This window comes from Cupressus sempervirens, chromosome 5, assembly GCF_028749045.1.
Source record: "Cupressus sempervirens isolate cs-2001-9-10 chromosome 5, ASM2874904v1, whole genome shotgun sequence".
NCBI lineage: Eukaryota > Viridiplantae > Streptophyta > Pinopsida > Cupressales > Cupressaceae > Cupressus > Cupressus sempervirens.
In genome coordinates this window covers 350,142,160-350,168,968 of record NC_143122.1, presented here as the reverse complement: position 1 = coordinate 350,168,968, position 26,809 = coordinate 350,142,160, and the positions used below count along the sequence as shown (strand labels likewise).

The 26,809-nt window shown below is 35.6% G+C and overlaps 1 protein-coding gene across 5 annotated transcripts; it reads right to left on the bottom strand.

Annotated features, from left to right (window-relative positions):
• Positions 1-8,316: 8,316 nt before the first annotated feature.
• On the bottom strand, positions 8,317-26,469 carry LOC149556157 (uncharacterized). Of its 5 annotated transcripts, none has more exons than XM_089830288.1 (6): positions 26,296-26,469; positions 23,348-23,931; positions 16,188-16,374; positions 15,386-15,450; positions 14,543-14,753; positions 8,317-8,542 (listed from the first exon to the last, which is right to left on the bottom strand). In XM_089830288.1, exons 1-6 carry the CDS (start codon positions 26,413-26,415, stop codon positions 8,525-8,527), a joined length of 1,185 nt encoding a protein of 394 aa, XP_089686414.1. In that variant the 5' UTR covers positions 26,416-26,469; the 3' UTR covers positions 8,317-8,524. The 5 variants fall into 5 exon arrangements, with proteins under 5 accessions (XP_089686414.1, XP_089686410.1, XP_089686412.1 ...); XM_089830284.1 differs by lacking the exon at positions 8,317-8,542 and adding an exon at positions 14,024-14,350; XM_089830286.1 differs by lacking the exons at positions 8,317-8,542; positions 26,296-26,469 and adding exons at positions 14,024-14,350; positions 24,343-24,571.
• Positions 26,470-26,809: the final 340 nt, after the last annotated feature.

The following is a 26,809-nucleotide window of genomic DNA, read 5'->3' as shown; positions in this document are numbered from 1 at the left end:
ATATTCAAAGTCTTTGACAATGATGCCTCCACATTTCAATGCTCGATGACTGCTAGGTATATATTTTCTCCTTGGAATTGATCTTAGTTATGTCTATGTTTCACAAAAATGGAAGAATACTCCTTCACAAATACTATCCCTCACACGATTCCCTTTTTGCTAGCAATATTGTATTTTACATTATATCATGAGAGATTCTTATTACTATAAACTTCACTTTATTTCATACTCTGCCTATGTACTTACATACCACTTATGTTGTGGTGGCATCCACGTTACCTTCTACTGTCAAACTCACCCTTTCATAAGTTTTATTCCACATCATCTTCGCTACTAAAACCTTAGTGCCAATGCAATTGAACAAGGTTGACTGATTGGTGATTTTGTAACATATCCCTATTATTAGGTCCATAGGCCCGTGATGGAGTCGATCGCATTGTCCCCCAAATTTACTGCAAAGTGCAATTTTGTCTATCCAAACTGTCCACTAACAACATCTTTTGTAGAGATTAGTATTTATTAATATTATGTTGCTATTCAAAGTTTTCTTTTATATATCTCGATCTTTAATTCATGTTTTATTCATCTTAATCGCAGGTATCAAATTTATCTCGTTCTCAAATTACTAAGACATTGTGCAATTCTCAAAACCCTGTAATCATTTCTTATATATAGCAACCCGATGACAATACTATTTAAGATTCTAGTAGTCCATGCATATCTCTTGCAATTGTGAACTCATACAGTCATTAAAATCTCATCTTTACAGAATAAGATTTTTCTATCATCCTTCTATTGAGCTTGCATAGACACGTTTGTGTTTCATATATTTTACATTGTATATGTGAATCAATATTCTTACAAGACCAAATAAAAATATTTGTCGGCTCTTGACACCATCATTCACTATAGCACTAAATGAATTTAAATCTTCAATACTGCCAAACAATATTGTTGATAACCATTCAAGATTATGAAAATTACTGGGATAATCATAGTCACACACTCAACAACAACACTAAATTTGACCTTTTGATACAAGTTGTGGGCAAGCTCCAAGCAAAGATCGAAGCCTTCTCTAGTACTAGTCTCTTCTACATCTTTCCCAACTCGTGCTCATGCAAGTTTAGAAGGAACACTCAAGGCTTGCTTCACTGATTCTTTCCTATTTCCATGCCCTGATTCCATGTATCTATTTGGTTTTAATATTTTGTATCTAACTTAGATGCTATGCTCACTTTTTCTTTATTACATTTGAACTAGGCTTTGATACCATGTTGAGTAATAGAGATTGTTTTTTGCAAATGCAATAACACTGCCATTGTTATAGGTGTGTTCCAAATGCATATTTGAAGACTTATAACTATGAGAGGAGACATGTCTCTACGATTAATCATCATTAGACAATAATAATATATTAACAATAATATGATACACACACACACACACACACACACACACATTTGTCTAAATGATGATTTACCATAAACAATGTATCTCATGATTGAATCAATTTGATTGAAGCTACAACTCAACACTCCTACTAGGGAAGATTGTTATAGAACACATTATGCTCTTATGTATATAGAGAAATATCATCTCAATATGGTATTCCTGGAATGGCATATCAACATACATTCATCAACTTAGATGTTATCTTTCAATGTAATTAGAAGTACGATTCAACAAGAATTATCAATCATATGATATTCATCATACTTATATTGTAGAAAGATGTGCGTTATCTAATCTCTGACACTTTGGGACAACAACTGAATGTAGTCTATTAGATAATGTAACAACAAATATAGTATCATTAATGTCATGAATTGATGTTTGATACATGAGAGGAACTATCACAGTATACATATTAATATATATAGCCCAATCAGGGCATGATCATAAAGTATCAAATAGCATGAGATATCAATATGTGAAGTGAATCAAATATATACATATATGTATGTATATGTAATTACATATGCATGTATATACATATTCATACATATATGTATGTGCCATATACTAATATCAGATCCAACCAAAGCTATTACGTTAACATGTAGTGTGGATGAGATGCGCATATTGAGGCTAAGAAATTGAATTTTGAGAGGAAAATGAAAAACACTGATCATAAAGGAGCCATAAAAAGAGCGTTGGCTTGCACTTCTCACTACTCAAAGCTACAAATCTATCCTGTTCCTGTAATATTTTTGACCCTTCAAACACTAAAGCCATTACTTTCTTTGTTGGTTTTATTCATTATCTTATTATAAATCAGATCATAACAAAAAACAACTTACTATAGAACCTGCAAGTAATAAGCAAAACAATTACATCCTAGTTGGTTATGTTATAACACCTACTCTTCCATACCAAGGCCCAATACATTTGGTTTGGAGGGGCAGTGAGATGGATGGAGAATGTTCAGGATGTATGCAAGCCCATCATTTCTTTTTGATCAATAAAGGGCCAAAGCTGAAATATATTAATAAAGATATAGCACATATAATAGTGAAAAAGAGCTATCCTGGGAAGATTATCTTCGCGGAGCCAGTCCAAGATAAAGCTGCTAAAACCACCCAACAATGTCTGTCCCATGCCGGGAGAAATATCCATGATTTTCAAAAAATATAGTCTTGATCAGTTTGTAGAAAATAGCCACAGGGAAAAACCAGATTACTAGATTTTAAAACCTATAAACTAAATTTATCTATGGAAACAGTAAAAGGGGTTTCCTCTTATCCGTCCACAATCCAAGGCCACTGCAACAGGTCAGTTCTTCTTCTTCCTTGATTTTCTCCCCGACATGGTTTCCTTCTTCCTTGGATGCTAGGATCTTCCAACTCCAAAAGCAGCTTGGCTCTCTTCTCTCTTTCTATGGGGTCTCCTCAAGCTATTTGAGCACTTAAAACCTTCTTGCATCACCTTTGCTCTATCTGCTTTCCTCACACAAAGAAGCAATCAACACACTGATGGTAACCCACCTCATTTTCCCTATCATTTAATTCCTCAATAGGGCCATATCCGCACCCAACATATAAGCGTTTAACCATTCTGAGTCTTCCACCAACTTTTTCCCATGTCACATCTGTAGAAAATTTGTATTCCTAAGAATAACTGGCCAACATGCATCAAAATCTCTCCAGTCCCTCACTGAGAGTATGGGTCTCTTGGAAATCTCTTCCCCCAAGCCATCCTTGTTGAAGTCCACCAGATATGGGATTTGTAAATTGCAATCTACATTCATGATCATTATGTCCTTATCTCCAAGAAGTTTTTTCTTGAAAACCTATCTGCAAAGAGACATTGTTTCAATCATTTTCAACCCCATCACTAGAAAAACTGCGAGAAACGTTGTTGGAATATCACTATTAACGTTGAACACATGGACCATGACTATAAAAGCTTCCTCGAGAACAATTTGTACGTCCTGTATTGGAAGATCATCTATATTATTTAACACCCGACTCCATCTCTATTCAAGAATTTCTCCTAGAAAGGCCATTTGCTTGATGTTGTTAACAGACCTAAGACAAATGGCAGACTCCATAAAGACTCCATGCAAGCTAGGGGAAAACATAGAGAGAAAAGGAGAAAGCTAAAGGACAGAGCGATTGTGAAATGATTTCAAATGATAACTTTTCCAGTGTAACACTGGCACTTGGGTATGTTGGGATGCCAAGATGTTGGGACAATTTTCTACGACAATGGGAGAAAGGGCCCCAAATTTGAGACGATGAAGGGACGGTAGGGGGACGGTGGTGGGGGGATAGAAGGTTGTTGTATACTATACATAGAGAAATTGAAATGCTAGTTATGAAAGGACGTTTCAGTATAGCATACCAAATTGAAATACTTGAACATAGCAAAATTGCAACACAAACTAGAACCATTGAACATTCAACATAATAACATAGTACATACCCAATAGTAACATTCAAAAATCGAAATTCAAATAGAAATTCAACTACTCATCTCAACGACAGTGTGGTTGTGGAATGGAGGAGGTGGTACTCATGTACTCCCCAAGCACCTGATGTAGGGATGTCTTGGGGATAGGTACTTCGAGATCTAGGGGCGGGGGGGGGGGGGGGTGGGGTGGGTGGAGTTCAAGTTCTTGGATTTCACTAACCTTTTCTGATGCTTAAAACAAAAGAAACAATAATAAATAAAAGGCCAAATCCACCATCAAGTACAACTAGACAACACCTTGCAATTATGGGAAATGACATCCATGACACCTCAAATCTTGGGAAAAGATTTTGAATGACAAATCTTGGGAAGTGATTTTTTAACATCATTTATCAGTTATATTTTAAGTCTTCCTTTTGTCAATATAAAAGAAAGTATATAAAGATTTTCTACCTCTTTTTTTCGACTTGCATCTCTGCAATCTGGTTTTGGCAAACAATCCTTTGTTTTCCAAAGCTCCTGTTGGTTTCTGATTTAACAGTTTTGAAAATAACCAAGAAACTAGACCAATACATCTAAGGTTAGCAAATTCCTATAATGGATGCACTTGACTGAAGTCTTGGGCCAACTATAAGGTTAATTCCTTCTTCTTCTTCAAGCTCTGTAAGACCTAGGCAGGTGGACCTCAAATTCTTTATATGGTACTAGTGTGAAGGCATATAACTGAATCTAGATAACAAATAAAATCCCTTAATCTTTTATGTTTATGCAAGCATTCATGGGTGAAATAGCTAATAATAGAGCACATGAACCTAATAAACCAAGTGAGGGAAAACTCTTTTAGCTCTTAAACATAAAGAGAAAGATATTCAATTGATAATTTGGCTCTCATCATTGTTAGAGTTGATGAAATCCAACTCCGAAGATGCCCAAGATCACCTGCATGCGAAAATCTATCAAAGGGAAGCCAAGAAAGGAGCGTGGAGCAAGGGAAAAACCCTAAACGGACATGAGAGAGAACAAGTATGCAAAAACAAAAAAATATGTATTTACAATATGCAAGAATGTTTTTGTGTTGTTTTAAAATACAATGAGGGAGCCCGAATATAAAGAGCTCAAAGAATCTCCTAGAACAAGCTAGAAGACGCTAGGAGATAAGTATGACAACTAAGCATACATCCACATGAGGTGGAAAGTAGTATGACTTAGGAGAGAACAAACTCTCGTATTGTCAACAACTCATAACAAACTCCTAGACTAAAACTAATAAATGAAATGCATTTACCTAAGTAAGCTTACGTAAATAGAATAAATAATTAATAAATTAATTATTTACTCTAACAACCCCCCTTAAGTGCAACTTAGGAAAATGCCTTAAGCTCAAAAAACTAAGAAATGTAGAAATGGGTCCCGACAACGAAGCCATGTTAGGTACCCATGTACAATGCAACAAAATGCAACCTCTGAAAACGAGGAAAGAGAGAAAACCACGTGGGAAAAACCCTCCTCCAAAAAGAGGTAACCTAGTGAACAACTGAAGAAGCCTCCAACTAGGAAAATGTCCCCTAAAACAGGAATAAGGAGTGATCATGAAGAGCATCACTGAAGCATGAAGAAGTCGCAAAATATGCCATCAGAAAGAAAACTGCTGATCTAAAGAACCTCCATGGAAGAAGAAGGCACGAACTAAGCTTGTCTATATGGTAGATGATCCATCTCACCGAAATGCATAGGTAGCCAACCACTGCAATCGCCTTGTATATAGGATCAACCACTAAATACATAGTTCACACTATCGAACCATCGAACCATGGATGCATTAGAACAACAACATAACCCCCCCTTAATGCAGACAAGTTGAGATGATAGGCAACTGAGAAGGTGGGCCAAAGTCTCTTGCAGACGAACCAAGAACGACGAGAGAGGAAGAGGTACAGACACCTACAAAGACATGGTCACACTGATGCTACATGGGGCTAATGTCATGGAAGGGACACTCACTTGAGAAAGGGAGAATGCCTAAAATAGCAAACAACTATCCCCCCCATGGTGCTTTATAATAATAGTGCATGTACCACTGACTCAAAAATAATGTTCATGACCCCGAAATGCAAAAGTGGCACTTTATCTCAGTGCATACATAAGAGTGCTTCAAAATGATAGCTACAATGATCAAAACCAAAAACAAACTGATACAAAAAAAAGTACAGCCTAAAACAAAATAAACCATGCCAGGAAAACGATCCTCGGGCCTAAAACACTCAAGATATCCACCATATAGAAAAAATGCAAAAAATATGATAGAAAGAGCATGGGCCAAAAACTAAGGAAAATGACTACATTTCTAAAAAGGTGACAAAACCAACTTTCCAAAAATATAAAGTTTTCAAAAAACTAACATGGGATGCAAAAGATATGGATGCCAGAGTCAAAAACAAAACTTCGGACTTCAACTAAAAAAATGGGTAATAAAAATGTATCAAAACCTGAAAATACCTACACCAATGTCTCCATCTCAGAACCAGCTTTCCGGTGCTTCTTTTGGATCGGAAAAATCTGTATGCTCAAGTTATGGCCAAAAAACCAAAGGTAGGTCAAAAAAGACCTAGGAGAGGTGCAAGAAGGATGATGATGCAGTGTTGATGTCAGCATTTCACGTGCTTAAATTTGACGACTTGTAGCCCATCGCCGCAAAAAAGAAGGCCACGTGGTAGGTGGCTGACGTGGCAGGGCCATATGGCACACGTTCTACGTGTCACACTTGCGGCTGCTGATGTGGCGCCGACTGTGCAGCCATGTACATGCTGACGCAGGAGCAGAGGTGGCGGCTGACTATGTTGCAGACTAGGTTGAAAATTGCCACATGGCAACTACTGAGTGGGCGCAAGAACTGACTCGAACTGGTGACAAGAAGCAGTATAGGAGGCGGCGAATGGGCTAAGATCTTTGGCAGAGCGGATGAGGAGTAGGCGCAGGGGGTTTGCAGAGGTGGCACCGCCCTGATCGGAGTGGCGACTGGGCCGCGATGTAGCCGTAGTGGCTAGGCGGCCGCGCAGCTAGCTGTGGTGGCCCGCGGGCTAAGCATCAGTGGCGCGGCGATGGCCCTACGGTGGCGGCGCCTGTTTTTTAAATTTTTTCCCACTGAAATTGTCTGTACAACCATATGGCAAGCCTGCAAGCATTTTTTTTTTGCCTCCCGGAACCTTCTCTCCAAAATTGACGAGTTTTATATCAATCCTGACTGCAAACGGCCTTCCGGATCCAATGGTAGCATCCGTTTGAGTTGAAAGTGCTCCAAAAATTCGTTGTTCCCCTGATTTGAAGAAAAATGCACAAACAAACTAGGGTTTGTGACTTCAAATCACAGCTTCAAAAATCCTTCAACGAAGCAACAACAGCGAGGCTCTGATACGACATTGGAGTTGATGAAATCCAACTCCGAAGACGCCCAAGATCACCTGCATGCGAAAATCTGTCAAAGGGAAGCCAAGGAAGGAAGAGCGTGGAGCAAGGGAAAAACCCTAAACAGACATGAGAGAGAACAAGTATGCAAAAACAAGAAAATATGTATTTACAATATGCAAGAATGTTGTGTTGTTTTAAAATACAATGAGGGAGCCCAAATATAAAGAGCTCAAGGAATCTCCTAGAACAAGCTAGAAGACGCTAGGAGATAAGTGTGACAACTAAGCATACATCAACATGAGGTGGAAAGTCCTCGAACAATGTGAGAGGATAAGTATGACTTGGGAGAGAACAAACTCCCGTATTGTCAACAACTTATAACAAACTCCTAGCCTACAACTAATAAATGAAATGCATTTACCTAAGTAAACTTAAGTAAATAGAATAAATAATTAATAAATTAATTATTTACTCTAACAATCATAACTCAGGTATGCAACAACAGAGGACATGCAATCTCCAAGCTGAACAATCCCTTATCCATTGGGCATCAACTAAACCTTAACATACAGATGGATATCCTAATATACTCATATATTCAGACATTTGATCTATCTATCTGGCTTGCAAATAGACATCTATCTTCATAAAACTCTCATACTTATTGTAATATCCTTCTCGTGTAACCCACAATCCTATCAATGTAAACAAGCATTTACTTGGCTTCTTTGTTCCAACAACAAGCTTATTTTGACATACAACCTTAAGGGATTGCAATTGAGTTCAAGCTCTTCGTTCTAAAACACAAAACATTGCAAATAACAGAGGAAGGAGACGAGAATCAGAATGAAACTAAAAGAAATGAAGCTCTTGTATTAATTTCCTTGAAAACAATACATTATCTGTATATCAAAACTCAGAAAATACACAAAGAATGACTGTATAATATGAATGCTTCAAAAGAAATACAATACTGTTGTTCACAATAGAGGAACATTGAGAAAATGGTATCATAGTAATGAGAAAAGATTTCAACCAGACTGGAACCACAAAGTAGTTACACTATAATGAAAAATATCCAAAAACTGGAACCCTTACAAAGAGCAGAGAGGAAGAATATACAAAAGAGAAGATATTTCTAGAATTGTAATCTGAAATTGACATCTATCCCCCTAGAAATGTCTTCAATCTGAAGTTGTTGAAACTAAACTTCTTCATCTGCCTGCAATTAAAACTATAAATGATATAGAAATATCTGATATATCCCCCCTTTAAAGTAATCAACAAAATATCTTATGGAGAAATATCAAGAATTCCTCATAAACTATGCTAAAGCTTTAAAATATGATGTTAGCATGTCATTTCTACCTTTGCCGTGAAGTTCATCTATTCTATTGGCAAAAAACATAATTGCTCCCAACTGCATTTAAAACCATCAAACCTCCCTCATAACTGATGATGAAGTCAAAAATGATGCAAATATGACTATATCTGATTGCAATTTCACTGCAACATAAATATGCATTTTTCACTGAGAAGCCCCCAAAATCAAAAATTTGCCTATAGTCACTTCTAGTAAAAACTTGCACAAAATCTGATCCTGGAAATGAAAAGTTTTTTTCTTCCTAGTTCCGACAGTATATTATACTGCACATTTTGGAAAAAAATGGTGTCCCTGAGACCAAGCTGAAAATCTGGCTCTTGGACCATTAACAAAACATAAGATTGAAAAATAAAACTATATAGTCGAAACTATGTAATATTATTCAATTTATAATCCTTTCAACATCTACACGTTGAATATCTTTGAATTTTTAATTTTTATTCATTTTTCCTTTCCCTGAATGCCACTTTGTACCAAGTGTTAGTATCTGATTTGCCATCACCACACGGGCAAGCCCCACATCCTCATCAACATTTGAAACATTTGAAATTCCCCTTGACGATATTACGATCCTCGGCAATTTCGTAGCATCTCACATCTTCCACTTTACTCTCTCGATCTTCCGATGGTCGCAGCATCGTAGAGCCTCATTTTTCAACCTTCGATCTTAAGCTTGTGTTTGGCGTAGCATCTTCCCGTTGTAGGATCGTAGCCTTTCGTAACATCCTTGACCATTATCCTTGCCTCCCCGATCACACGACCAAGGCTCGTCATAGCATCGAAGACATCCATTTTCCATGCCTCGAAGACACGACAAAGGCTCGTCGTAACATCGCACACCCCCAATTTTCGTTTTACGATCTCATAGCTTGTAGCATCAGAGCCCTTTGGGGTGATCGTAATATCGCAGCCACTTAAAATTCTAGTCCTAACCTTATGAAAATCATAAGATCGGAGGCCCATTTATCCCCTTGCACGATCCTACGAAACCATCGTATGATCACACAACTTCAGTCTTCGGCTCCCGACCCTACGATGACATGCCTTCATCATAGTATCACACACCATCTTTGATCTCTCCCGATCTCATGATGTGATCGTAACATCGGACCTCTTCACAATGAGCCTTCCGATCTCTCGACCCTGACGTAATATCGTAACTCTCCAAACTTTGCTTGGCGATCCTACGAATGGTCGTAAGATCGTAGATCCTCCTCATTGGTTTTACGACCTCACGACAAGGCATCCAGAGATGCCACGTGGCATATACTTTGATTTGCATCTTCCTTCAAAATATGTTGACTTTTATGCCAACTGGCCGCACACACGGGCCCCGTCATGGTCGAGCAAGGACTGTCCAAGAGTTGGGTGTCTTTCAAGACATTTGGTATTCTGAGAGCTTGGGTTTATGAATAATCTAAAGTTATCTCGTCCCCCCAATGGGGGATATAATACCTACCTCCCCTGCACATCGTCTTTGCCATGGAACTCTGCACCTGCGAATTCTTCCAATCATGCCCCTTCTTTGATATGCCTGAAAACCTGATGGAGCACTCTCCTCTTGCTGCATGAATGTGGCACGAAGTGCCTTCTCTCATAATGCCGCCCTCCTATCACTTTTTGACACATAGGCATAATTGTAAAACTGAACACTACTCAAAACAGGACTTTGCAGAATGGCTCGAGATGACAGTTTATCAATATAGATCACATATGTAGGTTAAATGCAAGGTGTTAGAAACATAAAACACCTCTTAGGCATTAATACAACAGCCAGGTACATATGCATGAAAAGCATTCATAGGGGCTCAAAGTGACTCAAAATTTGGAATGGACACTCAAAACGGGAATGCAATTTTGAGTGCCATCAGCCCCAATGGTTGATTTTCTTTGTAAAATGTATTTCATGAATCCACTGATAGAATAAGCAGCTCGTAATTTTCTAACTCTTTTGGGACTAAGTCCAATATTTCTTCTACATAAGACTGTTTAAGTTTGAGATCTTCCATCTCCTGAGGTGTATCTTCAACCTTGATTCCAAACAGGTCATAAACCACCTCCGGTTCCTTTGGAAGTCTGTCTTCATTCTCTATCTTGTCAGAAGAATCTTTTTCCAATCTTTTTAGATTACGTGTTGATTTAGTCCCTTTTCTTCTTTCCTTCCCATTGTTATTCTTCTTTTTCTTAGGCTTCAGTGGTAAAAGACCTCCACCTATATTGTCTGCAAAATAATTATTCAATGCTGTCTTACTCCTCCGAATGCTCTGTAGAATGGAAGATATTGTTTCCCTGTCTGACTTTGGTGTTACTGAAAACCTGTGATCATCCGGTTTTTCTGATATGGGATTCCTTGGAGCCATTAACTTCTGAGAATCCCCCACAACAAAATCCTTATCTAGAAGTCATAGGGGACTTAGATCCATCTCTATTAAACCTTTCCTTGATTCTCAGTGATTTTCTTTTCCCTCAGTTGGAGCAACCGCGGCAGTCCTCCAATGTTCCCAGCTGCTCCCCAGTTTTGATGTCCCTTTTCTCCTTTTTGCCTAATGATCTCAAACCTTCCTTTCTTATTTGAGGTAGATAGAGAAACATGGTACACAATAACACCTGCTGCCTACACATCTTGAATGTCCATTTCTCCCTCTTGACATAAAAAAAATTCCCTTTGCATTTCTGTGCCAGAAATTTTATCTTGACGAGCCTCCATCATAGTTGTCTCTATCTCCCTTTGAATTAAAATTTGTTTGCTCTTGCTCCAATTCTGCATTGGTGTCTTGCCAAGAATCTTTGTCCATTTCCATGGTTTCAATTTGACAAATCTCTACTGTATTGGCTTTTGATCTTCTTTGAACATAGTGTGTACTGTGTATGACCATGCTCTAGGTCTGTGGTTTTGTTTTCCTGAAAACCCTCAACTGACACCTACTCCAGTATGATTTTGTGCCTAAATTGGACAGGCCTTACAACTTCGTTCTTTTATTCTAGTGTAGTCCTCATCTAGACCTGCATTTTCTGTGTTTTTAATTGCATATGGTGTTTGGTCATTAATTTCTGCTCTTTCTTTGGATAATCCTTGATCTACCATCCCTTCCCTTGTAGATCTTGATCTGCAATTTCTTCTATTATTCTACTTTGGGTTTCCAACAGGCATGTTTGGACAAAATCGTTGATCTCCTGAGTAGGGCAGGGAAGGAGTGGGGAGCTTCCATTTGCCTCCTCTCTATACTTCTTTGATTTTTCGAGAAACTTATAGGGGGCTCAGACCTAAAACCAAAATAATCTTATGGTTTGCTTAATTTGATTCTCAAAAAGAGGTTTAATCCCAACAGCATCCCATATAATATAACATAAGAAAGTTCGGCTTCAACCACCTAAGGTTGTTGAGACCATGAATGCTGAGGAGAGGTAAGTAAATTATTTCCCAGCTTTGGTTCATAGAAGGAATGAAGCAAGAAATACAAGGTCCAAAGGAAGCAATGGATATTGAAAGCAAATTTCCTGATCTATTAAGAACAGATCCTGGACAATCTAAGAGAGTTGAGAGGGTATGGATTCCCATCAACCTCAATTTCTGGGAAAAGAAAATGGGGATTTATTTCTTCAGAATGAATATGATACCGGCATTGAAGGCCCACTTCCATTTCCCCACATTCAGTATCCCTATTCCAGAATTTTGAGCAACCCCCCACCCTACCAATCTCTTCAATTTGTTTGTTGGTGTCCTGATGTTCATAAAGGATACTCCTATACTGCATTTTTTGTCTTGACCTCAAAGGAAGAAGGCAGAATTTTATCCACCATCATTAAAAGACAGAGTCTAGTCTTACAGGGAGGAGATTTTCTTCCATCAATGGGCTATCTACTTTTAAGAAAATGCTAACCAAGTTCCCAATAGACTCTAATACAGAGACATCCCTGTATTCCACTGGAAGATTGTGTAGCTGAATCAGAAGGGGTTAAATTTGATATTGATTTCTTCAGTGGAAAAATTGGGGGTCCAAGGTTGCATGTGAATTCCAGCATTCTTATAAAACCAATGTTTGCATTTAAAAATCCCATCTCTAGATTTTTTTGTGTCAAACAAAACCATAGAGAATTCCTGGGCATCATCCAAAAAACAACCTCAAGACACTCTCCCCATTCCTATCCAACCCAACTTCTCAAATCATGGAAAGAAATAGATATGTTCCAGAACTTACAGATTAGCACACAATTGGGAAGTAGCTCTAAACTGGAATTTAACGATGCATCTATAGACTTAACACTATGGCCCTGATTTTCCCTTCTCTGAAGATCATTCCTCTTCTTTGTGTTCTTGAGTTTTATGATAGCTGTGAAGAGATACCCTCTATTGGAAACCTTACCTGAGAGCTATTCCTTTCCATAGAAATCCTTGAATTTGAAGAAAGCATTTCTTAAGCTACTCCACCTGTTGTTAAATCTCCTTGGATGTCCCATCCAGAAGAAAAAACCTTGAGACTATTTCCCTCCTTCGTCTTCCATATCTTCCTAAACTTTCCTTTATTTACCTCAAACCCACTCTTTCATGAAAAAGCTGGCTTCTGTGAATAAATGCTTCCTTTCACCCTCCAATCTCTACATCCATACCTTACAGGATTTGAAATTCATTGATGAGACCATTCATTAGCCTGGTTTCTCCAATAACCAGACCGTTTCCTCTCCCCCAACCATTCCGATTAGTTCTTTTGAATTCAGGTCCCTTCCCTGGATCCCATACTGCCTTTTCTATAAATGGACCATTTCTTTCTCGTAGCCTTGCAGAGCTGCTTCACAATGGATTATTACAGAAAGTTCCCACACTAAAACATCTCCTTGAGCAGCCAATGAAGCCTTTCATGTTCTTCCCTCATCCTCTCTCCCTGGTATGAATTAGTTTCTGGTTCCTAGTTCCAGACAAGTTTCCTGCCCACCATGATCTCCGTCGTTGGAATGGCTTCTTTCAAAAGCCCAATGGCTCTCTCCAGTTACACATTTTTTGACCAATATTTGATTGTTATAATTCGTATCCAAGCCCATCTTTAATATTGGATACACTACTTTTGCTATGAGTGTATCTTGAATATTCGATATATTCTGCTTTTTCTATGACCAAGTCATTTCAACAGTTGGACTTGAGTGTCTCTGGTGTTTACAAAGTACTTATGTGCAATAAGCAAAGAGATTAAAAATGAAATCCTTATCAAATCTGGTAAGACACTTGCAGTGTAATATTCTTGCAAAAATATCAAAGCATTGATAAGCATCACAAGATTCATACCTTTTGATTGACCTTAGTCTCTCTAGGCCTGACTATACAAATGCTGTAATATTTTATTTTCTTCATTCATCTAGATTATTGCCTTTTTTTGAATCTGAATCTCATATATCTTTTGAATCCCCGAATTTGCATGGGGGTGAAGGACTCAAACTTACAACCATTGACTCCTCCATGTACAATTTCTCTGCATTATTTGCAAAGTATAACATACTTTCCGAACAATACTTCAATGCCCTTTTGGTGACAGTAGGCTTATATTTCAATAGTTTGGCATATTCTGTTAACGCATGGAACATATAGTCATAAACATGCTTCATTGTTAACTCATTTAATATGAAATGACTCCCTGCCTCACCAATTGACATGGCCTGCAAAGCACCTAAAATGTTAAAAGTTGTGCTAAAATTGGTAAAATAAAGGAACAACAAATAGAGTGACATTTACATGTTGCCTTTCCTGAGGATGACATCTGAGAAGATAGGTAGAATTTCATAGAAAAAAGAATTTTTAATCAGATGTAGCAAAAGTATACAAAGAAACATGTAAGGAATTACACTCACCTCTTCTGTGTGGTTGTTTCCCCAATCGACAGAAAAATCAATGGATTCACACTTCTTATCTGGTCTTATGGGCCAGTAATGGTGCTGAGGAACAAGGCCTCGTAGGAAGAAATCATAGAATTCTGGTGTTATCAGGAGAGTTGGAGAGTTACATGCCAGAATGTACTTGAGACTCACTGACCATGCTATGCCTTCTACATATATCTTATACCTTGAAACAACAGACCAATAAAAACTACTAAATAACATGTATATCCAAAGAAAGATACTTACTTTTTAGATGATGATGTGTTACAATATTAGGCACAATTACGCATTTTTCAGTCACATTATTGTAAACAGAGTCCAACAAAGTTGGCTTGGCACCCAAATAAGCAGTTTTCTAAACAATTAGATATACTGTAGAAACAAATTTCAATGCAAGTAGATATAAGTTGATAGTTCCGAGAGACCACTTCAACATTCAAAGGCTTGAAGGTTAGAGTAATCTCTTATTTATATGCAATCTGAAAGCCATGCAAGTAAAGTTCCATAATGTGCTAGTAGAAACGATCCCAATTCTTCCATGACTATCCATCCAAAAATGGCAGGGGGCACTAAAACATTGGAAGTATGCTTAATGGGGCATTTCAAAAATATGCTTATATGGGACATTACAGGGTTGTAATTGCATAGGTCTGAAGTAGTGGTCTATCAGATTTCATCCTTGTAAAAGGCAGAAATTGAAGTTTATCACTCTGGTTATGGTACAAAATAGAAAAAAATGAAGTTCATCACTACGGTTGTACAAAATAGCAAAAATCAACACTTATCAGTTTGACTTTCGTACAGAATAATTTATACCTGTGAGTACACTGGCTAGAAAGTTTGGAGTCCTTGAAACCACTATTAGACTCTTTGAACCAGTCCTGTGAAAAAACAATTGTCGAAGTTCACATTGATATTTTCATAAGAAAACTCTTCACAGTGAAAAAGATAATAGAAAGCCAGAAGAAGACAAATATAATAATACTACCATACATCATTATCATGGCACATGGTGATTGAAAATTTAATGTTAATTTTTTCTTTTATCATCTCACATACTGTTGGAAACAAGTGGATTTATCTGTGTCTAACTACAACAACAATTGATCCTCTGATGAAAAGAAAAACAGACATTAATGTTTTATTAGCATCATTGCAATCTATTTGATATCCAGATTCCAGAACACGCAAAATAAATGTATTCTTTGGAGGGATTTTAAATTGCAATTCCAATCATATATAGTTTAATAACACTTATTCTCTTCAGTCAGTGAATCTAATTATTAAATTATATAAAAAATTATCACATTTTCTATCCAGTCAGTAGCCTAAGGCAATTTCACTTTTTATATTCATTTTCTAAAACACTGAAAGTAAGTTTACATCCCTGCAGAAACTTCTAAATAGAATTCTGGACCTTTGCAAGTGCTAATACAAAAGGATAGAGGAGCTTTCTGCAAGTTAGGTTACATAAACTCTTCAAACTCATTTCAAACATCTGGGAATGAATTGGCAAAGTTCATGTATCAGCATATTAATAAGATTGTATAGGATTCCTGATAATACTATTCTAAAGTCTACTAATAAGGTTGTATAGGATACAATTTAACTTGTTTACCTGTATATATAACCTTCCATTCCAATTAGGAATCCCACTGCACGTCATAAGGTCAAGTCTTTTGGGAGAAACAAACGGATTGCCTTTCCAATAGGCAGTTGGATCTCTATTTGGCCAGTTGATCTGTTGGTTTCCATTTTGGATGTCCTGAATGCTTCTCTTCCAGGGTGGTATCTGTAACTCCACCCTACCATTTAAACAAGGAAGAATTTCATTAGCTGTTTTACCTGTTCAAATAAAAACAAAGAAATTCAATCATTCATCTGTAGATGACATATTTTGAATATTGAGTAGTTTGGTTCATGAGATCTGATTTGCTTGTTAGATTGCACAAGTGGATTTTTCCTATTTCAATGTCCTTCCAAACCTCATTGCAGAGTTACCATCATTTTAGGAGAAGAAACGCCGCATAAGACCTTGAACCATTCTAATTTTAACCATGTATACAAACCTACAACCATTATTGTAGATGGAAGATAATTAGTGATGGAAAAGAAAGTATGGTGAACTGTACTTGGGGCTTTTTTGGTCTGCTTTACCCATGAATGTGAGTATCTTGTGGAAAGAAAGCTTAAATACATCCCTGCGATCGTAAAATTCAAGAGTTGTAAATGCAAGCTAAAGAATGATGAAAAGGATTTGTTTCAAGAGGAAAATTGGGGTTTCTTTGTCTGCTCCAGCCATGGAAAGACATTTTATTTTCAGTACTATATAGTAAATGATTGTAAAATAGTACATAGTTTCAATATATATTTGAGATAATATGATAAGAGTTTTTTAAGTTGAAATTTCATGGCGGGGGACTTCTTAAAATATCTTAAAGGGTGTTTAGGTTTAGGAGCTTGAATGAGAAAGTGGTGTCGTGGATTTTGCAACAATGGCAAACTTAAACATTAAGCTTCAAAATTTCAAGGTGGTCTCATGACTTTTTTGTTTTTGATTGTAAAGAAACAACATTGATAACACAGTAACCAAAAACAAAAAAACAATGACAGGTCTCCCAACATTGAACTAGAGAAAAGCACAAAAGATTAACAGACAAAAATAACTAATCTACACTACCAGTCCAGACTATTTAACCATCTAACACTACGTCAAAAAAATAACAACTTTGATAACAGTAACACCTATACTAACTATTATATCTACATAATTCACTACCATAGAAACTTTAAAGTAAATAGTAAATACTAACAATCTCATAAGTCTTTAAACATATAAACAATCTCTGACCAGGTATCCAACTTCCATGTTTGTAGGTGACTCTGTAGCTACAAGATTGTACCCAACTTTTTGTGTTGTCTTCTTATCTTGGATTTACCAATGGTGATTCTCATGTCTTGTTCATGACACTATCTGTAATCCGAAGTAGAGAATTGATCATTCTTCTTTCAAGCTAACCAGCTCTTCAAATGATGTCAAGTAAGGGATCATCCTGATCCATGAATTCTTCCAACACCTGCATATCCTGGTCCTCTTCCTCATTGTCCTGAGAAGCCACCATGTATTCATTATCCAAGGTCTCATTATTGTGATTAATATTAGGGGAGGTTATATCCTAGTCTTCCTATTCCTCTACTCCTTCATACCAGTTTGTCCTTACTGTCTTCTTCATCCTCAAGAATATCGTCAAAAGAGGAGTCATCAACCTCATACACAATGGAATTCCTTTAGAAGAGGACTCCGCCACATTTTTAGCCAATCTAGCAGATCTTCTACTCGCCAGACCTGAGGTATTTTCATCTATCTTAATGCTTTTTTCCTCATGCACTTTTTTTTACCCATTGTCCTCTAGAATGGTTATGGTGACACCTTAAGTTGCAGAGGTTTCATTAGTTTTTTCCTTTGATGGACCTAGGAGGTCAAGACAGGTTTTGCATTTTCCAAAGGTAACCACAAACAGTTCATTGAAAGATTGCTGGAAGGATTGGAAGCATTTTTTTCTTACTTTGGCTAGCTGACTATGTTGGTGTTTTTACATTAATTAGTTAGTTTTAATAAAATAAATTAGTTACAATGAAAGTTAGTTTCTTCCTATAAAGATTGGTGTCTTATTTATGAGAAAATCTTAAGGCTTAAAAAAGCCATTACATGGTAATGTAAAATCATCACATTGAATTGAATGTAAATCTGAATTTAACAATCTATTATGGTTTCTGTTTCCTGCTTTCATCTGGGATTAGAGTCAAAAAGTGATCTTGTGCTGTGAGAAGGAACCTAACATTAGAGGGTATTTGCTGCCGACCCAATAGTGAATTGTTGATCTGTACGTGGTGAGAGGCAAGACAGAGCATCTGCGGACTTTATACACAGGAGATGGCTGAGTTTCTTATCTCCATGGGGAAGAAGGTTGTGAATATCTAGTGTCTGCAAATTCTGTATGCAGAAAGTTTGTTTCTTACTCTGCTCCCAGGAGGATGTAACTATTTCATGATTGCCGCACACTCTTTTCTGCATAGAGGAATTGGTGTCTAGAATGTGCATTTCATAATTTTTTATAGTATGATCACTCTTCTATTTGCCTAGCCAAATGCTGATTGATTAAGAAGATAAGTGGTACAATCTGGAATAAAAAGTTGCATGAGGAAGGCTTCAGTTTATAGCAATGTTGAATGGAGAAAGGAAAGCATGGGGCTATATGATCCAAAGTGTGAATGTTTTCTTGTAAGAAAGAGCCACTAAGTGACTCATCATCAAAATTGGGATTCCCATTGCCAGTAGATTAGACAGTTTCTCACTCCATCCCGAGACCTTATTAAAGGCATGTTTGTAGGTTTGCAAGTGTATCCTATTTTCTTTGGCCCAAGTTTTATTGCAGTGATATAGCTATCTGCAGTTGTGTTTTCATTGGCCATTTTTACTTCTTTCCATATTTAACAGTCTTGTTATATTTTGGTTTAGGGTTTGAGATTTTCTCTCAAAAGTTTGCATCCACTGGACCCCTTGTTCAATAGTGGTTCTCAAAGTTTCCATGACCAGTTGCTTACATTCATTGTTGTGAGTAAAGGTTGAAGCACTTTTGGTGTTGTCTCCTCACATAGAGTTTAGTGTGGTTAAGTGTTGGCATTAACGTTGGAAAATTTTGTATCTGCGTCATATAATCAACATCATTTATTCTTTTATCATTTGAGTATGGTTATTTCCATTTGCAGCACTGAAGGAGGCATTAGACTCACTCAGAGGACGTGAAATTTTGGAGGAAACGTCTCATTGTGTAGGAGAGGTGGGAACACTCATGTTATGAAGACAACTTCAGGCTTTGTGGTTAGGAGATCCACTGATGTGATCAGTTCGGTGTTTCTTGAGCGAGGAGAATTGGTGAAGGTGTTTCATCAAAGTCTCCAGAGGGTTGGGTTAATAACCCTTGCAACTTCCACTCTTGTTCGGATTAATGTAATAAGGGAGGGATGTTGGAGTTTCTACATTATTTAGTTAGTTTAGATTAATAAAATAAATTAGTTACAATGAGGTTAGTTTCTTCCCATTAAGGTTAGTTTTATATTTACAGGAAAGTCATAAGGCTTTAAAAAGCTATTACATGGTAATGTAAAATCATCACATTGAATTGAAAGCAAATCTGCATTTATCAATCTATTATGGTTTTTGTTTCCTGCTTTCAGACTAGTTAGTCATGTTGTTTCCCTTAGTCAACTGCCTGGGGAGGTGGGGGAGAGGACACACTTGGTGCTCAAGGGTCTAAGGAGTTCCTGTCAGGGTCCATGTCCAAGGAAAATTTATACAAAGACATAATGAGACCCATGAGCAACAAGGAAGATGAAGTCTTAGTACTCAGTTGCAAGGAAGATAAAAGGAAGAAAGAGATATTGTTTTTTTCTCAATGACTAGCATGATTCAATCAGGGAAATGATAATCATGTGCAGCCATGTATCTTACCTTCTAACGTAAAAAAATGCACGATATGCAAGCTGACAAGGGCATATGGAGGAGGAAGGTCTAATCTGTTATAACCATTTGAAATCTTTTCGACTATTCACCATTCTCAAAGAATTTGTTGAAGAAACTTTGACAGTTCCTGGAGCTTTTCTTTGTCATCCTCATTCCAAAATTTCTCAATTCTTAGCCTCAACTATCATTTGTGGCAAAAAAATAAACTTCAGGCTTCCAATCTTAACCCTGCTGCAAGACCAAGAGTTTGTGAATTTAGAGGAGAGGGCATCATTATACCCATGCATGGCCATGCAAAAAGGAGCTCAACTAGTAGCGATGAATAAGTCATATAGCTCAACATTTTTCCTCCAAGCCTCACAGTTAACAAGCTCCGAGCATTTTCAAGGCCCCCCCATAATAGCAACAGTTCTTCACTACAACTGCAACCTTTCATGCAAAAAGAAGTTTTAGCGAAAGCAACAAAATAAGGGCTGAAAAAGGCAATCACCCAAGTTAAACCCAATTCCCAAGACTATTTGTTTAATAAAAAATAATACTAAACATTTGGTTAAATCTACAATTATATAGCTAAAACTTAATAAATATTACTAAGAAAAAATTATCAAGAAACAACTTTTTCTCTTTTCATGGGACCTCTATTCCACAAAATATAGTTATCAAAATGACTCCTTAGGAACCTTTCCTTATAATATGTGTTGTCGTGATAAGCTTGACTCTTTAATTCACAATAAGGAAAATTCAAATGAGTCTCAAAATGAAAAGTGGGAAGTAGAGAAAAGGACCAACCAATAAGTTGAGTGGGAGGAAGAATTTTGTACCTATCTTGTGTAGAAAATCATTAATGGGATAAGAGGATTGTGAGGAGAAATCAAGGAGGATTGTGTTGGCGTCGGTGATAAAAAGTTATGTTATTGATGAATAAAATGACAACCTCAAGGAAGAGGAGGAACGATTGTTTCATATTTAACTAGAGGCTCAATATTGATAAAAGGTGTGCTGTTCACCTTGCTTATTGCTAAAAATATTAAATTAATATTATTTGTGATATACCTAAGACAAATTTATAGATATATACATCACATGGGTTGGAGATTCTTCGCGTTGCTTTGTATCTTGTGTGTAACATTCAGATAAAAATTTAAGTGGGCTACACATTGTAAAATACTATATATTGAAAAGAATTAATGCCAGAAAAGGAAACTTGATAGCAACATCAAGAAGGAGGGAAAAATGGATTTTTAGATGATGTTAGGAGACACATGGTTTATCTAATACCAATTGATTATTTTGTGCAAATTTATTTTTGTAAAAGTAGTCACATTAGTTGTTAAGATTGACAATTAGTTATCATAACATTTGGTTTATTGGTTCATTTTGATTGAGCATTTCTTATAGGTTGCAATGTTGCATACATGATGAGAAAAAGCATGAATTGGGATGTGTGGTTATGTTATTCTCAATTGCTTGTTCATGTGGACTGAAAGTAGGGAACTTGAGATTTCAGAGATATTCAGGAGACTCTTCAAATTTATCATAATTTTGTTCATGATATGCTACACTGAGTGTGTGAGTGCTATTGGCTTTTCCCTTCATGATGGTTTTTCAATGATCAATCTTGTGTCATTTTGATTGCATGTTTGTCTATTCTTTTGCATTGTGGGTTCTAAATACTTGTTTACATGTTTCCTCTCATGGGATTTTGCAGAAATAGTTTATTGTGACTAAAAAATTTCTTCCACCTACTAGTTAGCCTAGACTTTTTATATTACTAATCCTTATACCAAGAATGTTGTTGGAGTTTCATACAAATAGGGCTCACAATAGGGTTTATAGAAACATTTCATTCTTCCCTCCTACTTTGCGGGCTTTATTATGAAATATGTTGCAATTCTAATGGTTCAAGGGGTGGTGAGTGGGGCCATGGCTCCTTCTCCAAGAAAAGGTTTTAAGGTAGGAAAAGCCTTGTGTGTGCTAAATAATTGGTCCCCTCCTTCCCCTATTTTGGAAGGTGGACTACTTTGTTTTCTCTGTATCTCTAGCAAGTTTGTTGTTGGTCAAACATAGATGTGAGGAGATTGAGGTTCTTCTTGTGTAAAGAGGGTTTTGTTCCTAAAAGGAATGCCTTAATAGGACTTCTATTTGATTTAGGCTATTAGTTTCACCATTGGAATATTAGGATGAAGATTTTTAGCAAACAGTGCCATTTCTTTTGGACAACTCAATGCCATTGATCTTGTTATAAGATTTATGAAGCATATGATGTATTCCTATGTGAAATGTTGACAAGATCTATGAAGCATATGATGTATTACTAATTTTGTGTGAATGCTGACGTTTATAAGAATCTAGGATCCTCTATCTCCTTGTCTTCTAAGTTTGATGTTTGGGAGAAAATAATTTAGTTTGAGGCATCCTTGAATGTTTGTCAATTACATCATATGGATAGTCACTTGTCTACTATTTGCTTGGCTTATAGGAAGAAACAAAATACTTCAAAGAAAGGGGAGAAAGAGTTTAGTGATCCTTCGAAGAAAGAAGATGTGCTTTCCTCACATGTTGTAAAAGGCATGTACAAAGGTGTTGCACTAGAGGAAAATTCTTATTATGGCCCTTTGCCTGCCTCACAATCTTCTTCCTGCATGCCTACAAAAGAATTGAGAAAATGAAGGGTTCAAGTCCTATTGGTCACTCTAGCACAATATCTTCAAGTTAAAAATCTATTAAACTAACAACAACCATAAAAAGAATTAATCAAATCTTTTTTTTCAACAACCGAGTGGAAAGAACAAGTAATATTCAAAGCTCTCTTGAACTCAACGTGTTTAAAACTTTAAACTGCTTGACTACCTTATTCTGGACAGCTTTACTACCTTACTGTTATTTATAGCAAGAATGCAACAAGTATAGTGCTGATTGCTGTTGTTTACAGCCTTTTGAACTGACCTTGTAACTCATATCTTTTGAATTTAACTTTTCTATTTGTTTGGACTTTAATATGAAAGGAAAAGTTATAATTCATAAAACTCTGACCTTGAACTAGCTCAATCATATAAAAGAGATCAAATCCTCGTTTCAACAATTTGGTGGAAAGAACAACTACTACTATTCAATTCAAAAGTAAACTTACAATTCATAAAACTCTAAGATCAAATCCTTGTTCAACTTTCAACAATTTGGTGGAAAGAACAACTACTACTATTCAACTCAAAACAAAACTTACAATTCATAAAACTCTAGCCTTTCAAACTTACCATCCCCAGAAGGACCAATCTGGAAAAGCAATATCAAATGTATCTTCACTCCCACAGTAACGAAATAAGGGTGGTGGCTGGGTATTCCTATACAAGTCCTTGTGTACAGTAGTCTTATCTTTGCAATTAAACATCAAGTCCAAATCAGGTACCATTCCTGGATACATCCTCAATAGCTGAGCGATTCCCCACACTGTGAACAAATCCCTTGTCTGGAAACAGTGATGAAAGCTCTCAACAAACAAACTCCCATTAACAACCATAACCCTGAAAGATGCCTCCTTTTGAGCCTTTTCAACAGCTTCCAATGTTATTCCTGACTTTTTCCATGGCTCCAGATCTTGATGAATGAAATTAAAATACAAAGGGCAATTTTCCGAGTGATTATCAGGGTTAGGGTTATGATGATAATTGGGATGGTTAAATTTGGGTGAAAATGAGGAATTTTGAGTTTCTTTGCAGTAATATTGTATGATTTCTTTGGCCTTGGTTGTATTTTTCCAGATTGTGGTGGTTTCTTTGGTTTTGTCTGGGTGGAAAATACTTCGGTCTGCAAATGATTCTTCCATCCATAGCTTGTACAACTGCAAGAGTCATAAAATTTCATATAATAATTCTGTTGTGAATATCAATCCACAGAGATGTTCCAAAGGGATTCATAATGCTTAAACTTTCAATTTAACAAATATCCAAACCCATTAAAAAAATATCGACTGGATTTGACAAGGCTGCCCAAAAACAGAGTCTAATGCTTAAAAAACTAAAATTATAGAACACCCGTTAAAATGAGTAAGTAATTCTGTTGTGAAAATCAATCTACAGAGATGATGTGCGAGTTATTTATAATTCTTATACCTTTCAATTTAACAAATACACAACAGCATTAAAGAAATGTTTACTGGCTTTTTAATTATTTTTATATTTGAAAAAAAAAAAAATTCATAAAGAATTAACAGTTAAAAACTGCGAGAAAGAAAGTAATTATAAACACAGACCAGCGTCAATCCTGTAGAAGAACTCACAAGTTCTGACCTGTAGAAGACCTTTTTTCCAAGTAGCTGTGTAATTTGAATTTAATTCGTTGAATCTGATAATCGTACTTCATGCCTTCAAAAATTAATCTTAACCCTGGATTACTTTTGTTGTTTGTAAAATCTATTCTCTAGGTGCCTTGAGTAAATTTTCGAGAAATATTTCCCGGATTTGAGAAGGCTGCCCTATGACAGAGTACACTGTTAAAAAAGTAAAAATATACTAAATCATTATGAGTGGAAGAATTATTAAAATTGAAAATATTATTAGTAAATTTTAAATTGATATTTTTGTTTTTTTAATTTGATTAAGGAGGTAAAAGAATTATTAAATAATAATAAAATTATCAGTTAATTTTAACTTGTTATTTGATTCTATTTTACTGTTTCCTTATTTGACAGTGTTTCTTTATTTGATAGAGTTCACTGTTAAAAAACTAAAAATATACTAAATTATTATGAGTGGAAGAATTATTTAAATTAAAAATATTATTAGTAAATTTTAAATTGATATTTTTGTTTTTTTTAAAATTATAATTAAAACTGATTTATAATTAAATATAAATGTCAACGTATTATTATAACTTTGTATCTTAAATATTAATATTAATCACAAGTTATTGTAAAAGAAAAATATTTTATTAAAATAATTATGTAGTAACATATTATTGATTTAATAGTTTTACATAACAAAATATTTTTACAATCTAAAATATGGGGTAGTGCTTTCTCAAAATCCACTCCTATAAGACCCAATTTTATAAGCCAATGAAATTGAAGTAAAATAAATCTTAAAATTTTTAAAATTAAAAATCTCATAAATAAACATTACCTATAAGTTAAAAATTAAAATTAAAAAATACTTACATCTAATTGGTTGAGATAGAAAAGTTTAATAAAGTACAACTGATTGCAATAGTATAGCCTATGGCAAATACAATAAGGACATTATATGGATAAGAGATTGTAGTGTACATTTGACTAGAGAAGCATATAGGAGCAAGAATCACAAACAAAGGAAGATAGTTTTGATGAATATTGAGATGATAACATATTCGATGAGAATGAAAATACCCTTTCAAGACAAAAAGTTGAACCCCGAGTATTGAGGGTTATTTAGTTGTATATTCTAATAATTATTCATGTTAGAATAAATCTTCTCCTTAAGATTCATCCATTTGATTATTTCATGAGTAGTGGTTCACATGAACTCATTTCTCCTGAAAAATGACACTCAACACCTGTCCTCTCATTTTTGAGTCAATCTCATTGATTCGCTGTTTCATTGATTGTATTTTTAACAAACTAAATCTCTCATAGAAATAAATAATTTACTTATCCTAATTACATCTAAAAATATATTCATAAAAATGAAACATCAAACACAAATTCTCAACTACTAAAAGATTTTCAATATTAAAAACAATGAAAGTGGTAACAGCAAAACAAAACAATTGACTCATAATTGATAATGCGCCCAAAATGATCCAATTTGAAATAGCAGGAGTAACAAATAAGTGCAATGTGATATCCAACAACAACAAAAAAAATCACCTAAATAAGGGGAAAACAATCAAAAAAACAGAATGGAACAAAACACTCTGAATTTGATTATTTTATTTTTCATGCTGCAAATTCCATTAATTTCATTGTTTTCAGGTTTTAATCTAATTTCCTTTACTTTCAAGATTAACATTAAACAATTAAATCCAGTCTACCTTCAGAGATGTTATATATGCAGAATTGACAATACTGAGTAAGGGAAAAAAATCAATTTGATCATGTAAATGTTTTGAATCAACATTTTCCATTATACTACAATCAATTTTTCAATTTTTACTCCATTTTCAGAAAAAAAAAACTGTAAACTGTATAGAAAAAAACTCATTTAAATCTAAGGAGGAAAAAATTTCATACCCAAAACTTGCAGAGAAAGATAAATGTGAATGTAAGTAGCAGAAACAGCAGCCATTTAATTGGTATTCCTCTAAATTTCTTCTTCTTTGATTTTCTGCTTTCTTCTTCTTCTGAAGACATTCCAATTTCTGATTAACAGAAGAAATTCATGAACTTTGTGGGGTTAGAAAGCAAATGAACAGATTTTTCCTTATCAAGAGATATAAAAAGAAATTATTCGTATTCTATCTGAAGTAGAGGTGGACATTTGGTCGTAACTAATAATTAATCTAAAATTAAAAATATATATGCGGGAGTAAAGAAACAATGTGGAGTTTTTTTTAAATCCTCTCACTCTATTATAGAAAGAGTTGTATTTTCAAATTCAAATTTTAAATTAAAAGCATGTATTTTATGTTATTAGTTGCTGTATTAAATATGGGTAATATGGAAATTTGATATTTATTTTTAGTAATTTGTATATGTTATGTAATATATTATAATATGGTGGGTAGAGGTTTATTTAGGTTTTATC

Bases quoted from the DNA above. Each gene is read 5' to 3' on its own strand.
- LOC149556157 (XM_089830284.1), bottom strand. From the start codon at position 26,415: ATGTCTTCAGAAGAAGAAGAAAGCAGAAAATCAAAGAAGAAGAAATTT. The intron at 16,375-23,347 runs GTAAGTTTGAAA...TTTAAATGGTAG, and splicing joins GATTGGTCCTTCTGGGGATG to GGTGGAGTTACAGATACCAC. The intron at 14,754-15,385 runs GTATAAATTATT...TGTTGTTTCAAG, and splicing joins TCTAGCCAGTGTACTCACAG to GTATAAGATATATGTAGAAG.